This window comes from Epinephelus lanceolatus, chromosome 20, assembly GCF_041903045.1.
Source record: "Epinephelus lanceolatus isolate andai-2023 chromosome 20, ASM4190304v1, whole genome shotgun sequence".
NCBI classification, from domain to species: Eukaryota; Metazoa; Chordata; class Actinopteri; order Perciformes; family Serranidae; genus Epinephelus; species Epinephelus lanceolatus.
The window spans coordinates 24,615,387-24,632,635 of NC_135753.1; the positions used below are offsets into that span (position 1 = coordinate 24,615,387).

General features: G+C 42.1%; 1 protein-coding gene across 1 annotated transcript in view; it reads left to right on the forward strand.

The window, feature by feature from the left end:
* Nucleotides 1–17,249, forward strand: part of stau2 (staufen double-stranded RNA binding protein 2) — a 128,972-nt gene that overhangs the window by 42,151 nt on the left and 69,572 nt on the right. Inside the window, exons 8-11 of the mRNA XM_033639159.2 lie at nt 1,885–2,097; nt 2,626–2,763; nt 12,844–12,972; nt 16,668–16,725. Coding sequence (XP_033495050.1) covers nt 1,885–2,097; nt 2,626–2,763; nt 12,844–12,972; nt 16,668–16,725 — 538 coding nt within the window. The remainder of the gene's footprint in view (nt 1–1,884; nt 2,098–2,625; nt 2,764–12,843; nt 12,973–16,667; nt 16,726–17,249) is intronic.

Sequence of the window (17,249 nt, forward strand, 5' to 3'; positions counted from 1 at the left end):
TAGATAATCCCCTGATTACCCAACAAACAATCGCTGACATGTAACAGAGGTTCCCAGCTGGAATCAGACCAGGAATGTTGCCTTCACATCATCTCAGCCGCTCACCCACGAGGACGCAAATGTGTTTATTTCTTGGTCTGCTTACCATCTCGCTCAACCACATAAACTGAACAGATACACATGTTTAGAAGAGCCTGTGATTGACAAGGAGATGGAGTAAGTGACAAGTGATTGAGTGCAGCTACAGAATTGAGGACAGCTGAAGAGGCTCCCTGTCCCGCACATCTCATCATTCACCACATCAGCATCAGAGCCCTCCGCCTGCTGGTCCGTAACCAAACGCCAGTTACATCTACATGCTGTCAATAGCTCAATTTTATTTTCCCTACGTGACATAATCTCATCTGACCAGGGCCAGCGATGTGCAGTGTGTCATCATCAACACCATCAACTGAGTCAAAAAAAAAAAAAAGAAGTTCAGAAACTGGATGCATCCCATCCAGTTGAATGTTGTAACGTACAAGAAGCTGCCATGTTACATTTCCTTTTTCCTGTGATGAGCAAGACCAGAGCAGATCCCCTGGGTGGGAGTGAGTTTGGCTGTTAGCTTGGACAGCTAGCGCTCCAAGGCTGCCCTGCAGCACACATTGTCACTGTGTAGTTAAAGTCATTGTGCAGGAATGCTGACACGCTAACAGGTACACTGACAGCAAACACGGGGCCGGTGTCAGCCCTGTTAGCATGAATGTCCTGCAGTTACTTGAGGAGTGGTTAGGATGAGTTATGGATATACTGTGATAGATTTTTTTAGTCTGTTGTATTTATTTCTCAACATTTAGTTAGGTGTTACCTTTCTTTGTTTGGTTTTAATGCCCCACTTTTGTCAGGCAATGCCATTTTAGTGTAATTGAAGCAAAACTCAAGTTTCTGTAAGTACAGTTGTGTAGAATGGAAGGAGAGGTATGCACACATTATCCTTTGTTCCCCTCAAGGTCTGGTATTAGTCTGTGTTGATGTATGGAGCATTTGAGGAATGCTCAAGGTTCCGCTTATCAGTTTAATCTGCTTTATCGGTCACTGGGTTCAAATTAACTGTTTCTAGATTGCATCTGATTGCTACAATTTGTGCTGTCTGCACCACAAATTGAGCTCAAATAAAGGAGAACAGGAGGGAGGGGGAGCTGAGAAAGTCTAAAGACACATTTATACACAGCAGCTACAGCTAGAGGGAGAGCGAGGGAGAAAGTCGGTGAGCTATGAATCGAAAAAGCGTCCACATTAGCGAAATATGTGCTGTTGGACTCGGTAAGTGTGTGAAACCTAATTCTTCCTCCAGTGTGTTTTCCTCTACAAGGTTGGGGAGAACCCCACCTGCTACACACACACACACACACACATATACACACTCTCACACTGTTCTCGGACTTCACAGGAAGTAGATGTGATTGCAGAAGCATGACCTAACGCCAGCCGGTGTTTGTTTTAGGTCTCCCAGGTGACCAGAGGCTAGAGGAAGGAAACTGAGCCCTCATCACCAGAGACTGTCATCTAGGAACATGTTCCTTTTTGTATGTGTGTTTGTACGTCTGTGTGTGTGTGTGTGTGTGTTTTGTATATGAATAACGCGCATATGGGTGGGTAGCGCTGTGACCATCGAGAACAGATGTTATGGACCACCTGGTGTAGCTGCTTGCTGAGTGCGCCGCACACACTCCCTCACACATATCATGTACGACAAAAACACTCAGATTCATTCAGTTTTTTCTGTCCGTTGTTTTTTTTCCTAAATCTGTTTGCCATGAAACATCTTGCAACAAAGCTGGCATTAAACCTGATTGGAAGTTTCATTTACATACTCATTTCCCTCTGTGTCTCCCCCCCCAGGTGTTGAAGGAGAGCGGCCCCCCGCACATGAAAAGCTTCCTGACCCGTGTCAGCGTTGGGGAGTTCTCCGCCGAGGGCGAGGGCAACAGCAAGAAGCTGTCCAAGAAGCGTGCTGCTCTGTCCATCCTGCAGGACCTGAAGAAGCTGCCCTTCATCCCCGTTGTGGAGAAACCCAAGACGCACTACAAGAAACGTACCAAGACCATCCTCAAGGTACCGCAGCTGGGCTGGGGGAAGCTGGGGCCCTGGTGTACAGACAGACACGCTATGATGTCACCCTGTGATATGAGATTGTCTTGTTATGCATGCAAACAAAACAGGTTTTGATGCGCTAAAGGCATCTAGGGCCGTTTTTGTCAGGGTACAGTCAACTTGGAAGTGTCGCTCCTGGTCAGTCATGAAACACTTTAGCGTGGCAGAATATTCATTGTCACTATTTCAGTTACTTGACTGTAAAAGTTGGCATGAAAGTCTTACCTTTAAAAGATGTGTGAAATATAATCTGATCATTTTTCTTGCTCATTTCCTGTGCTGATCTACCTGTCTTTATATCTTTTGCATCTATCCATTACAGATGAGTGTGATCTCATTTCTGTCCACTCATAAAGAGCACTGTCAGAATACACATATGCACCCACTGAACTATCTGTTAAGCTCTGTAGACTGCAGATGATTTTGATAATACAATAAATAAAGTTAACAGTTGGCACTGATCGTCCTGTGTCTCCTCTTACCCCCTAGACGGGACCAGACTATGGCCAGGGCATGAACCCCATCAGCCGTCTGGCCCAGATCCAGCAGGCCAAGAAGGAGAAGGAGCCGGAATACCTGCTGCTCTCTGAAAGGGGGATGCCCCGACGCCGGGAGTTCATCATGCAGGTAAACAGCGGTTTTGTTTGATATTGCATTACATTACTTCATACGCTTCTATCCAAAGGGACGTACAATAAGTGCATTCAACCATGTGGGTACAACTCCGAGAAGTTCAGTTGTACCAACCTGGGGGACCAGTAGTTTGGCCTGTGGTGCAGCTGCTTTTTGAGAACCGCTCATACAAACAACTTCACACTTCTTGTCTCCTGATCAACCTGGGTGCAAAATGGGTGAAAAATACTGAATTACATTGCTTTCCTAACTCGGTGTACCCTAAAATTATGAACAAAAGGTCTCCAAAGCACTTCAAAATTGCAACTCAACGATTTACTACTTACTTACTGTGTACGTTTAGTTCAAAGGATTCAAAGATCTCCAAAGAGGTGCATCAGTCACTTGCTTTGACAACATGACCGTGCTTATAAAGTCAAGCATGGATTTAATTAGCGGAGGTATTTGGTTGGCGGTAATGTAATTAGTGTTCTAACTTAGTGCAGCAAAGAATAACTCACCCAAGTCACTGCTAGTCAGAAACACCAGTGAAATACACCCTTACGCCCCGAATCCGCTGCTGCACAGAGCATTGCTCGTGTATTTATTCAGAGCTTGATAATAACGAACGTGTTGCGTGTCCAAATCACACCAAATTCAACAATGCTCGTTGTCTCTGGGTTTCCAATATTACACCTGCCAAGTGTGAGTCAGATACTGCAACCAGTTTCCATTCACAGGATGAAAAGGAGCTTTACTTTCACCTGCTGATTCCAACTCAAACCCTGAGTCTACTGAAACACCTCCTGCGTAGATACATCATCAAGGATAAATCAAAGAAGTGGGTGGATGAGGAAAATGCTTGAGAGGAAAACTTGTTGTGGATGGTCCTGAAGCTAAGAGCAGGTACACTGACTGTATTTATCAAGAGGGGGAACACAAGGCAGCAACAGAACAAGACAAAACCCTCTCTGCCTGACTAAAGGAAGCCAGCAGCAGCATTATATAACATCTTTACACTAGAACACAAGTTTCATGGTTTTCTCACGGGACTTTGATCTGGTTTCCTATTTCTATATGTGTGTCGTCCCAGCTGCATGCAACCAACACACATGTTGTAGAACAAGGCCGGAGGCAGTTTAGGCTTTAATACACAGAACACCTTTATGTGTCGGCCCCTCACCCTGCTTCTATTTCTGATGTTCCGAGAAACACAGTTTCATTTCTGAACAGAGCTTTGTTATTTTTCCTATGTACGCATGTCAGCTGTTTTTGTAGCCATTTTGTGTGTAATTTCCCCTCTATTATCAGCTGTACAGTACACAATGAGGTAATTGTTTTCAGCATGTAACAACTGTCATCAGCAGCCACGGAGGCCTCAGTGTCACTGATAATTAATTCTATTATAGGATGAAAAGAATTATAAAGGTGGAGTGTAATAATAGTGTTCAGTGTTCAGGTCACACAAATGTTAGGATAAATTGTTGCCACCGAATGTCTGCTCTGTACAGCAAAGAGTAGCACGAGTCAAATTTCACGTAAATTGTGATGAGAGTAATAGTGCAGTGGAGTACCACGACTATTGTGCTTTTTATGAGAAAAGCATGACATTTCCAACATAATTAGTGCACACCATAATGTTTATTTACAGATGGGGGGGAAAGTCCAATCTGACCTCTCAGAGTTCAAATCCAAGATGGCCGCCAATCCACCAGGTCCATAGCCCAAAAACCATTTTAGAGTGTTGTAGAGAAAGGTTGCAGCGGTGTGAACTGACCGTCTGAGCTCAACTCAAGCTGGCTGATGGTGTCACCTGCAACTCCAGCGGCTGGTTTTAGAACATAAAGCACGTCACCTGTTTCTACAGCCGATCCGCTTGTAGTGAAGTCTGCTGGTCAAGTCAAAATGGCTGTGGACAGCATGTTCGCTGGCTGTAGTAGGTGCTCCGTCCCCACTGAGCCCTCTGTTTCCATCCCATGTCTGATGTTGGGTCCCTGCTGCTGCTCGCTGTATGTGCGTATGCCCCCCCCCCACACACAAACACACATTCTCATTGACTAATTACTGATATTTATATTATTGTGGTTTATTTATTATGAATACAGTCCATCTGATGCTCGTTTTATGTTCTTCACCATTTCATCACTACTACAAATGCAGCTGTAGCCAGTATCTCACTATCACTATCCTCATTCATATTTTAAGAAGCTACAAATTATATTCAGCCACAAAATGAGCCTGAAAAGCTGGAAATATAGAGTATTGTATTGTAAGTACAGGGAGTTTGAGATGATACACCGTCTCATCTAGTTGCATTGCTGTGAACCAGTAGGTTTTTAGAACGTTGCAGAACGGTGCATTGCAAGTAGTTGCCTGTTTCAACTCGTCTTGTCGTGAATCTTTGGTTCTGAACTGAGCTCAGTTTTCAAATGTATTTAATTTGGAACCAAATAGTGTGGTGAAACAATTAAAGTGACATTTCCAACTAATTTCCGTAATTAATGACTCCGCTATTACGTTCGCTCAGATAAATCTGGTCCCATGTGATTCGGTGATAGGAACCACTTGCGAACGCATGCCTTTGATGATGTCAACTCGAGCAGCAACCCTGGACCTTCTGCATGGAAGACGAGTGCTCTAACCACTACACTAGGGAGTTCCAGCTAATATGGGGATGCTCATTCATTTGGTGATGCTTCTGAGATTGACAGAGATTGGTAAAATCCATTAAGACAGTGGTGCTTAGATAAGATCTGTGGTGAAGATCTGGATCAGTTTCATGTTTTTTTAGCAGGTGGTGCAGGGACTGGAAGGAAACATTTAATTAGAGTGCAACAGAACGAGACAACAAGGTCACTATTGACACTGTGTCGTCACCCTGAGGACATTCGTTTATTTTAATGCTCTGACTGGCATTGCTGCACACAATTTACATACCGTTCAGCTGTTTATAATACATTTGGCACGGACGTGAAATTAACTTGCATTCTGTGTAGCATTTGCATGTTCTCCCCGTGTCAGTGTGGGTTTTCTCCGTGTTCTCCAGCTTCTTCCTACAGTCCAAAGACACGCAGACTAGGTTAAGTGGTGGCTCTTATTTGGCCATAGGTGTGAATGTGAGTGTGAATGTGTTGTCTATCCCTGTTTGTCGACCTGTCCAGGGTGTACCCGCCTCTCGCCTAATGTCAGCTGGCATAGGCTCCAGTGCCCCAGGACCTTTAACAGGATAAGTGGTCACGGATAAGGAATAGTGAACCTTTGGGTGGGGAACAGATCAATAGTTTGCATGCCAGACACAGTAACCTGTTTTAATTTTAATAGCTGATCATAAACTGATGGCAAATCAAACAAAGTGGTGATTTTTTTCCACATTTGGTAATTCAAGTGTGATTGCTGTTGGAGATTTTTTCCAGTTGCCTTCAGTATAAGGGAAGCCATTGTATGTTGACTTTGTAGGTGTTAACCTGGGGTGTAACGTGTTTAAAGTTGCTGAGTGAAAGACCATTGTTAGGCAGAAAAATTGTGTTTGCAGAGTTATTAAGTATATTGAGGACACATTCAAAAGGAACACCATTGTAAGCAAGTGACCTAGATTTGTTTAAGAGGTGTGAAACTGGTGAAGACATTTCATCTTTGTACATTTTCCCCCAAAATGCTCAAGGTACAAGCCAGAAGGTGGAGCAATTATTGAAAATATGTCCAGGAAATGTGGAAATAGATGCTCAGGATTTTGGAACTAATAAGAAAACAGGGAAACTTGAGTTGATGCATGGACATCACACTGGAGTGTATAATGTATGTTTAGCTAAAAAGCAAGTTCCGGGGAAAAGCATGTGTAATGTTGACTGAATTTGGACGTGATTGATGGACTTATTAATTGTGGCACAGTGACATATATATATATATATATATATATATATATATATATATATATATATATATATATATGTTATTTCAGCTAATGTTACTTTTCCTAAAACAATGTACGTTCAGTTTGATGATAATCAAGATGGCGCACAGAGGAGGAAACAGTGTACAAGCCAGTTGGAGACCTGTTGTTTCAAAAGAGAATAGGGTCACAAGTAAAGGTGGATTATGTCACCAGTTTTCCCTTAAAGTGATTTGGGCATGTACGGTACAAAGAATTACTATTAATAGAGCTGTGGTGTCACTAAACAAAATATTTGCTGCAGGACATGCAAATGTTGCCTTCAGCTGTGTTACATATTAATCAGGATGATCTATTAAATAATTTGAAGACAAGGCCGTCTGTTGTAAAGATGAAATTCTGTAAGCGATTCAGTGCATGCCTGTGACAACAGGGCAGGTCAAATAAGTCCTTATTCCACCAAGCAGTACCGTTCAGTTCAGTTCGGTACACATTTTTTCTGTTACCACTGTGAAAAGTTGTGGATGGTACCAATGGAACCGTTCTGTACCGTCCCCATTTTTGTTCCCCCTCTGTTGGGGTACCTAGCACACAGCTCTGGTACTAAAAGGTGGAGCTGTGAACACTGCAGTCTGTTGATTGATCAATAGAGGATGGTCACTCTGTTCAGGGCTGAGTTGTGGCTGGTTTTGAGGCTCATGTCTGAGAGTTTTATTAGTAAACTGTAACTATAAAATAAAGGATGTTTTGCTGCCTCTTGCAGCAGCTGGAGTCTGAGAAAAAAATAACCTTATTCAATGGGCCGACTGCCGGCAACTTTTAAGCCGTAACATTTACTTGTAATGTTACTCAATGCATGAAATGACAACATGAATCCATCAACACGCCTTAAATTTCAATGTGACAACTTGGATCATTACTTTAATTTTTATTGTCTCTCTTGGATGACTGATTTTTACTAATGAGTGGATCTTCAATCATTACGTTGTTCCTTTGGGCTCCAGCAACACTAAACCCCTGAGCTTGCCTGAAAAGGACTAAACGCACAAACCCACTATTTTTAAATATCCTATCCAGACACTCACACTCCAGCTTTCAGTGTGAAAGCGACATTCATGTAATACAGTAAACAAGCTAATGGCGCTAACGACAGATCGGAAATGTGCGCTAGATATCAAACAGAAGCCAGAGATTTTGTCATATTAAGAATATGTGAGCTGTAAATTCACCACCTCCAAACAGAAGAGAGGGGATAATGATATCTTGGAGTCTTACGGTAGAAGGTTTCTCCTTCTCTGTGCCGCTGCATCACGTCAGCACCTGCCTGTACCAAAGAGTAGTGTGAAAGTCAAGAGTGGCCACTCCACAGCAAAATCTGGGGCGACGACTGCTTGCCTTGAAGCAATCCCAGTCAACTGATTGGTCACCAATTGATGATTCGAATCTCCGACTTTCAAAGGGCAGCCCTATATCTCACTGACAAACACTGCATTTCCTGTGACTTCATGATTGAAGTCAACTTGTATTTCACCAGTTAAATATCTTTAATGTGAGTCTGCAACAGTAGGAGATGTTCGGTTTGCATTAGCAGTAATTTAATACAGCGCTCTACAGATATTGAACATCTCCGGCAAATATCTTTCTTTAAATGTAATGGGTAACACCTATGCGGTCAATGTTTTTTATTAGAGTGAGAGTGAGAAAATTTCCTTACCATGGCATCCCCCTCAGGTACAATTTTGCATGGAGTAGATAATTTATAATTTAATTGGAGACTATCTTCTGCACACTGCTAGAATCCTGGACCTCCCTGTATTTCCTCTGTCTCTACTTCCTCCTCTCACCCGCTCTGTCTCTTATCCTCCCTGTTCCCACATGAAAAGTTCTGTTTAAAATTCATTATTTTTACAGCATGCGTATAAAACTCAGAATCTTGAACATCCATCTTTATAGCCTTGTTTTCCTCGGAGGAGCAGCCAACTGTTTTATACCATTAAAGTGAAATTTCAAGCTGTTGTTGCTAAAGAAAGCTCACAGATAGTTTTCTGTACCACAGGAAGATAGCGGAATGTGGTCTGTGTAGATAGGAGCCAGTATTCATTAACTGAAGGAAATGTCACGGTCTAACAACCCTTAACTAAGTTATGGTTGATTTGCTGTTACCAGTAATCCAGTACATAGAGCAGGGACTCTACTTGAGACTAAATCTCATCAGATGCCACCGTTACCTTATTCAGAGAACATTTTGAGGACATATATAAAAAAAGCCATATTATTACTGGCAGCTGTGTCTGCAGGCTATGAACTCCTGTCAATTAGTAAATTGTGGTTAAAATTTGGCGTTGGCTCATTCCTCTTCGTCAGCCTTAAGATCTACCTAGTTGTTTCATACCTTTTACAGACTTCCAAGTAAAAGCTACCTTATTACCCCATACTGCTGTTTGCGTGAGTTTCTCCAAATGCACTCACATGCATAGTAACAAAATAAAAATATTGTGGAAAACTCCGATAAAAAAGCAATTTAATCTGTAATCTTGTTTTCTATTTAATCGTATTTCATTCATGCTTTAACGAGCTGCTCCCTGGCTTACTGTGAACCATGCTACTGCTTCAGCGAAACCATTACTGAAATCTAGGCACTCACACAGTAACGAGGTTATGTTGTACACTAATCATCCACAACGTTAAAACCACTGACAAGTGAAGTGAACATTGATCATCTTGTTACGATGCAGTGTTCTGCTGGGAAACACTAGGTCCTGGCATTCATGTGTATGCCACCCACCCAGTTCCCCAGATCCCAGCCCCATCAGGCATTCGTAGAACGTGCCGATATCCCACCTCGCAACCCACAGGACACAAAGGATATGCTGCCAATGCCCTGGTGCCAGACGCCCCAAGAGGTGCTGTGTCCATGGCTCGACAGGTCAGAGCTTAGTCTGATTTAAGAAGGCCTCACCGTTGATCAGAGTTGGATTTCAAGGAATAGACATGTCCCTGAGATGCTCAGTCAGATTGGGATCTGGAGAAATATGGAGGCCAGGTTGACACCTTGAGCTCTTTGTCATGTTCATTAGGTCATTCCTGAGTAGTTTTGACATTGTCCTGCTGGGGGGCCGCTGCCATTGGGTGGTGCCATTCCAATAAGGGGGTGTGCTTGGATCCAATGTTTTGCAGCATATATACTGTGCTAGTTGGTTTCCTGTCCTTTGGTTGTTGTTGCTTCACCCTGTGAGTATCTACAACCCCAGTCAGCAGTCTGCTTCGTGTCTGAGAAAAACAACTAGGAAAACTGGCGTAGTCCACTTTTAATTTATGCACAAAATTTTAACTGCGGTTCTCTTTGTCTCACTCTTCCTGTTCGTCTTTCTGTGTCCGTCTTTCTCAGTCAAACTCTCGCCCTTTGTCTCTCTTTTCCGTAATCCTCTTCTTTCATAAGAAGAACAGAGCTTCTCTTAGCATCAGGCAGTAATTCAGCCTCAATTCTATTCTCCATGCCTCTTTGATACACACACATTAGGCCCTGCAAGTGTGTGTGTGTGTGTTCCTTTTGTGCAGTCCACTCACTCTTCTAAAATTTCCACATTGTCTCCCTTGGTAAGCAGCAGCAGCAGCAGGGCTCAAATGAGTCTCTGTTTCCGCATCTTTTTTCTGAACCTATCACTGTTTTTGCATTTAATAAAAGAGCCACTGTGTTTATTTTAGCATTCGGTAATTAAGGGGGTTTCGGTGTTTCCTGTGGAATGAGAACATTAGCTGTGGGGCCATGTCTGGTAGAAACAGGGGTCTTTTTCATTAGCTTTTAAAGGAATATAGTAGTGAAAAAAACGCAGGCATTGTTATAAATATATGTATTTTTATTTTTATTATAATATTTTATCCACATGGCATGGTAGCAGGATGTAGGGGGGCTGCAGCACCTCCTAAAATCAGGTGTTACAAAAAAAACATCATTGATAAAAAAAGTTAAAGTTTAAAACTTATTTTTACAACTGTATTGTTTGCTTTAAGTCCTTTAAGTCCTAGTTTCCTGTTATTTTTTGAGTCACTCTAATGCGCCACCTGACCTGGCATCTTGGGAAACTTTAATTAAAGGCAGGTGTGCTGAAGTGAGTGTGGAGCATGGAAGATGCCACGGGGCTACAGTCTTAAACCACTGTGTATATGGTTAATCTTAGTTTTTATTGTTTGACAAAGTCGTTTAATACCCCATTGATTTGAACTTGTTTTTATTATTTAAATTATTGACATGACACTGTCATGAACTTGTCGTAAACATTATGTACATGTCATAAACATTTATGACTGCTGTCATTAAGTGTCATTCGGTTTTTGTAATGACAAGTTGACATTGTTTGGGTTGTCTTGATTATGACAACTTGACATTAATTAAAGTGACATTACCAGAAGTTGTCTTTGTATCAATTATTATGTCAACTTGTCATAAACACAAAAAGAGGTGCATTTCTTGTTAATGTCAAGTTGTTATGACAAAGACATCTTCTGGTAATGTCATCCTGGTTAATGCCAAGCTGTCATAATAGGGACATCCCAACAAATTTAATGTCAACTTGTCATGACAAAGACAACTTCTGGTAATGTCACTTTAATTAATGTCAAGTTGTCATAATCAAGACAACCCAAACAATGTCAACTTGTCATTACAAAAACCGAATGACACTTAATGACAGCAGTCATAAACATTTATGACATGTACATAATGTTCATGACAGGTTCATGACCGTGTTATGACAGTGTCATGTCACCCTTATGTAGATACCTTCAAGTAAAGTGTTACCAAATTATTTAACAGTCAAGACAATCATAGCGTCATCTTACACCTCTCCACACAACCTACAAATCAGTCAAGTACCCTAGAGCATCAAACAGTGAGTAAAACTAAAGACAGTGAGTTCATCATATCTCCCATTATGGCGTCTGTGGGTGGCTATTTTTAAACTTAATTGGAAGCTGCAGTAACCATCTTTTCCATCTATCAAACTCTCCAAGATTGTCAACATTGCAGGGAAGGTGATTGGCAAGTCACAGAAACACCCCTGCAGTATATTTGTCTGTGCTGTATGTGGGAAAGCCACACATGTAATCGCAGATAGCTCACATCCTTTACACTTGTTTTTTTTGTTGCTCTCTGTAATACAGAAAAGCGCTGTATACATCCAATGTAGTGTTATTGTTATTATCTCTTTGTACAAAGTGTCCACAACTGTCAGTGTACAGCAGCAGTAATAGCAGTTATTTTATGAAACCTGTACAGAAGGTTCTGGCAGCATGCTAGTCAACGAGCCAATTAATCACCATGGCAACCTCAGACCAGACAGACTCAGGAAGTATAATGCAGGAGACACTCTCCCCAGTTGATAAGTATGAAAGGACTTTGACCAAAACTGAATTTAAAACCAGTAACTGCAGTGGAAACATAAAAAAAGCATTGTATATTTTACCTACTGTATCTAACCTGTGAAAAGGCAACAACAGAGTGTTTTCTTATCCAGTAGGGGTCAGATAAGCAAGGACGTCAGCTAAGTAGGTGGCCTAAGACATGTTAGCGTACTGCTGCTGAAAGTATGTGGCTCTACACAGCCTCATTTAAATCTCAAGATGCATTGAGGACACACCGGTTGCATTCACACCTCTATTTAGAGCTGTCCACTTTTAATCCGATCACCCAGGATGCATGTTAACACCAGGTGTAAACAGGGCCTTAGCCAGCATGTCAGACCACTTTGAGTAAATGCGCTGAGGCCTGGCTGTTCACAGGCTTTGGCTCCCAGAATGTTATTTGTACAGTGTAATTGTCTGTTTGCATAACATAACGACGTCTGATATTCTCTTGGAAATTTCTCTGCTTACATTCTGTGCCGACAGATTTAATGTTTTGGGATCACTGAAAAACAAACACTTCACTTGGAGCATTTTTGTGTGATGTGAATCACACAGCTGACATGGCCCAGTGAGCAAAGCAAAGTGTTCTGAGCCGAGAGTGAATGAAAGTGTGACAGGAAGAGGAAAGTCGTGAGAAAAGCACATTTCATGCTGTTTTTTTTTTTTTTTTTTTTTTTTTTAGCCAAGTCATTTAGGGATTCATTATTACAGGATGTATCTGGACAGCCATAACGTTCAATTGTGTATCTGAAAATACTGTCATGGTAGGTGTCTTTATGTCATGATTATATACCTGTTTGCAGGTGAAGGTGAACAGTGAGGTCGCCACAGGAACAGGACCCAACAAGAAGGTGGCCAAGCGGAATGCAGCCGAGGCGATGCTCCTGCAGCTGGGATACAAGGCCTCCACAGTCCCTCAGAACCCCACCGAGGTATAAACTTCACTTCTCTTACTCACACTAACATGTCTAGCGGTGTTTGAGTATGCAGTATGCTGGCCAGTGATTTATTTTAGTGCCTGATTACTGTAAGCGTAGGCAGTTTCTCACAAGTTTTATTAAACAATTTGTATGTACAGTATGGTGTCACAGTGCTACTTAGGAAAAACTGTTTAAGGGCTCTGTTGGCGCATAATGTAAAATGCATGGCTCTAGTGTATTTAAGATGTGTCCAACTCCACTTTTGCTAGTTAAATGGCACATAATCTGGGTGTAAAGTAAGACACAAGGGGCAAACGCGTTGTGTTGTGGGCGTAACATGAATTTAAGCAATTAGTGTCATGTCCCATTGCCTTTAAATAGCAGGAAAATACAGCGTTATTGATCAGGTTTTTGTCGGTCAATGGCACAATCGCTTACTTCTGCCTCAAAATAGTAATCCAGGTGGAGGGTTATGCACAGTCAAAAAACTTGAACAGGTGCAGGCTCAAAAAATTAAATTAAGGCAAGGGGCAGCATGGTGGTGCAGTGGTTAGCATTGTCGCCTCACAAGTGACTCTAAATTGTCCGTAGGTGTGAATGTGAGTGTGAATGGTTGTCTGTCTCTATGTGTCAGCCCTGTGATAGTCAGGAGACCTGTCCAGGGTGTACCCCGCTTCTCACCCAATGTCAGCTGGGCTCCAGACCCCCCGCAACCCCTAATTAGTTAGTAGTTAGCAGTTACAGACCAGAAATGAATGACGGAATGAATAAGGCATGAATCAGACAAGAGATTCACACACTGTATTAAAAGCTTCTAGTGTTTCGGTCCTCGTCAGGCATCATCAAATTGACAGTGCTAAGCTTTGAACACAGTGTGCAGATCTCTTGTCTTATTCAAAATAATAATCCACCTGACCACACCTCATTTAAAGACCATAACACCCATGGACGCACAGATGATGGATGCTAGCCGTGAAATGATGGCTGTGTCACTCTGAAACTAGTAAAACTATGATAAACACTATCAATATTTCCTGGAGCTCAGTTTGACATCTTCAGATAGGTTTTGGTCGGGCAGCAGTCTGAATATTTTCATTCTACAATAATATAAAACAAGCAGCTCTTCACATTTAAAACACAGGAACTAGTAGATAATTAGTATTCTTGCTTGATAAATCATTCAGCTATTATTTGATTATTATAGTTGTCTCATGAATTTTCTGCTTATCAACTAATCAATTAATCATCTCATTGTTTGAGCTCCAGAAAGGAAAAATTCCCAGCTGAAACAATTAATTGATTAACAACTGGTGCTGATTACACCTCTGGGGTATTTTAAAAATTAATTTGTGTTGGATTATATTTCACAAATGAGATTTACAAATTACACATGCATCGAAAAAGTCCACGGTAAAAATATATAAATGTGAAACACATATCCACAGTTATAGAGTGAACACACTGTCTTTTTAACATTTGAAGCTTCTCTTGAGGTTTTTGAATGAAGCTTTGAATGTCTCATATTTTATGCCGTCATCAGCCTTAATGAAAACTAATCAAATCAAACAAAAACCTCAATTTGAATAAAGGTGATTCATCAGGTTAAATGAGTCAGTTTTTAAAAAAAATTTAATTAACTTTCTCTAATGAGTGCTGTTACATTGCAGGCGGCACAGTGGGTAGAACGGGGGCCTTATGTGCAAAGACAGCATCCTTGCCGCAACGGCCGCAGGTTCGATTCCAACCCACAGCCCTTTGCTGCATGGTGTCCCCCCTCTGTCCCGCTTTCATGCTTCAAACTGTCCTGTCATTAAAGGAAAAAAGCCTGCAAAAAAATCTTTAAAAGAAAAAGAAATAATGAGTTTAAACAGAATGAATAGATGTGAGAAAAGAAAAGCTGCGTAGAATTCAAATGTCAACGTTGTATGCAAAGCTTCGAACTATTCAGTACGGCCTTAGTAACTTCTGTAGGTCACTCAAGGTAATATAATTTGAACACCATGTAAACTGTTGTCACGTGTTTCTCAGAAAGTGCCTTTCCTTCAAATGCAGAGCCACACACACACACACACACACACACACACACACACACACACACACACAGATGTACATAGAACATCTTGCAATTAGTATCCCATCCGCACTAGCAGCAGGTCTGCAGGGATGGCAATGTTCATCACTGTATCTGCTCGGCTATATGCTGAAGGATTACATAAAGAAGCTCTCTTGTTAGTCTACGTGCTATCTCATCTGTAGCACTGTGCAGACTTCAAAAAGTCCTCATACTCAGATTTATCACGAGTCCCACTGTAGCTGACATGGTCAACCTATTATGTAACCCGCTCAGCTCCCCTGAACCGAACATGTTTTGCAAGCAACCATTGATCACCATCATCTTTATGCACCTCGTTGGTTTTCAAGCTCATGGGAGCAGATTAAGATAGAGATGATGTTACATAACCGGGCTCACAGTAAATATTCATCGTTCTCCAGACAGCTCATTAGTTAGATATGTGCCGCTGCATATATCTTTGTCAGACAGCCATACCATACAGCTAAAGGATGACACTTGCTCTTATCAGAATGCCTGTGAGGTTGACTCGTTTTCTCCAAAGAAACCACAACCTAGTTTGCAGCCTGTACTTCCCTTCGCCTTCGCCTTCATCCTTATACGAAACAGACAGGCTCTGATCATTTTCAGTTTGGTCTTTTATGTGGTTACCTTTGACAGATTTCTAAAGCTCCAGCACATTAATCTTTGAAAGCGTTGAACCGTCTGCACTGTAAAAAATGCTTTCATTGTCTCGACAAGGAAATGTCAGATGTTTCACACGAGTTACTGACCTTCAGTTTGTATCATTGCATGATACATGTGTTAGCCTTATAACTGTGTTTTGATGTCTAAGGTTTCAACTAAATGAGAAGCTGCTGAACTGGAAAATAAGCAGTACACTGAGTCTCACTGTTAAAACTAAATGCTGGCAAGAGGTGAGACCTTTCTGGTTACACTCAAGGCAGAATATTTAAACAGAATGGAGTTAGTGGCTGATGCATTGCTTTGCATCGGCCTGGCAACTCTGAAAACATCTCTATAAAAATTAGCTGGACGGCCTACTTCCCATTAGATCCTCAGACAACCCCGAGCTCTGAAACGATCAAACAGTGATTGCCCAGCTCCTGTTTTGTAGGATAGGTTGTCTCTCTTCAGATCTCTCTCTTTCTATCCCTTGCTTGCCCCTCTTTTGAGAGCTCTGTTGCACTACATTCCCACAGTGGGATTGTGGGTGATCTGTGCAAAAGTGTGAAGAGACCGTTTGGGGTGTTAAAAGGGGGGGTGCATTTGTTTACAGCCATGTCATCTCCTCAGCTGTTAGACACACATCAGAAATTATTTGTTTTTCTGTTTCGCAAACGTGTGTTTTGGGTCTGTGTGTGTTCGTGCAGGGAGACGCGGATACCGCAGCAGAAGTAACACACTGAATAGGAGCCCCTTTTCTGAGTTACTAAACACTGACAACCCCCCTAATTAAGTAGCTGGCCTAGACAGACACTAGGCTCCTTAAGCATCCCCTCCAGTGAGCGCTCGTCTCTTTGTGGCCCAAACAGTAGGAAGGAACTCGTCTGACATGCGTGAAAGAAGCTGTCTGTTCAAGAATCTACATCTCTCTTACCTCCCCCCTTCTCTCCTTCTCTCCGCATCACTACAGATGGACAACAAAGGCTGGAATGGACAAAAGGCGTCATTTACCGAAGCAACGAGTAACAGTGAGTATCTGCACGTCTCCCTGTGTCTCTATCCATTTCCTTCTCCTCCTTCTCTCCGGCTCTCGATCGCTCCCTCCATTTTGCAGGTGGTTTTAGCTGCCGAGATGGCCCGGCGTTTAATCTCTGTGACTGGTCAATGGGCTTCTGACTGTCAGCTTAATCGGCCGTGCGTCCTCGTGGGGAGCCTGCGAATTCAGGCTCATTCACACAGGCTTACAGGGCCGGCACACTGAGGCCCTCCGGGGAGTCCCCCCACTGCCTTCCTGTGCAAAAAAACGTAGCCTTTCACTCAGGATTAACACACAAGCATGCTGTTGCACAGATGCACACAAACACACACACACACACACACACACACATACACAACACATAGCCATAATCCTACAAAAGGAGGCACAAAACAGTGAAGCAGAATATATGATATGGTATGATATGTGGATGTATATGAAGCATGATACATCTCACTTAGCTGTGTGTCTCTTTCACATACCAGCTGTAGACCAAATATGACCTCATGACAAAGC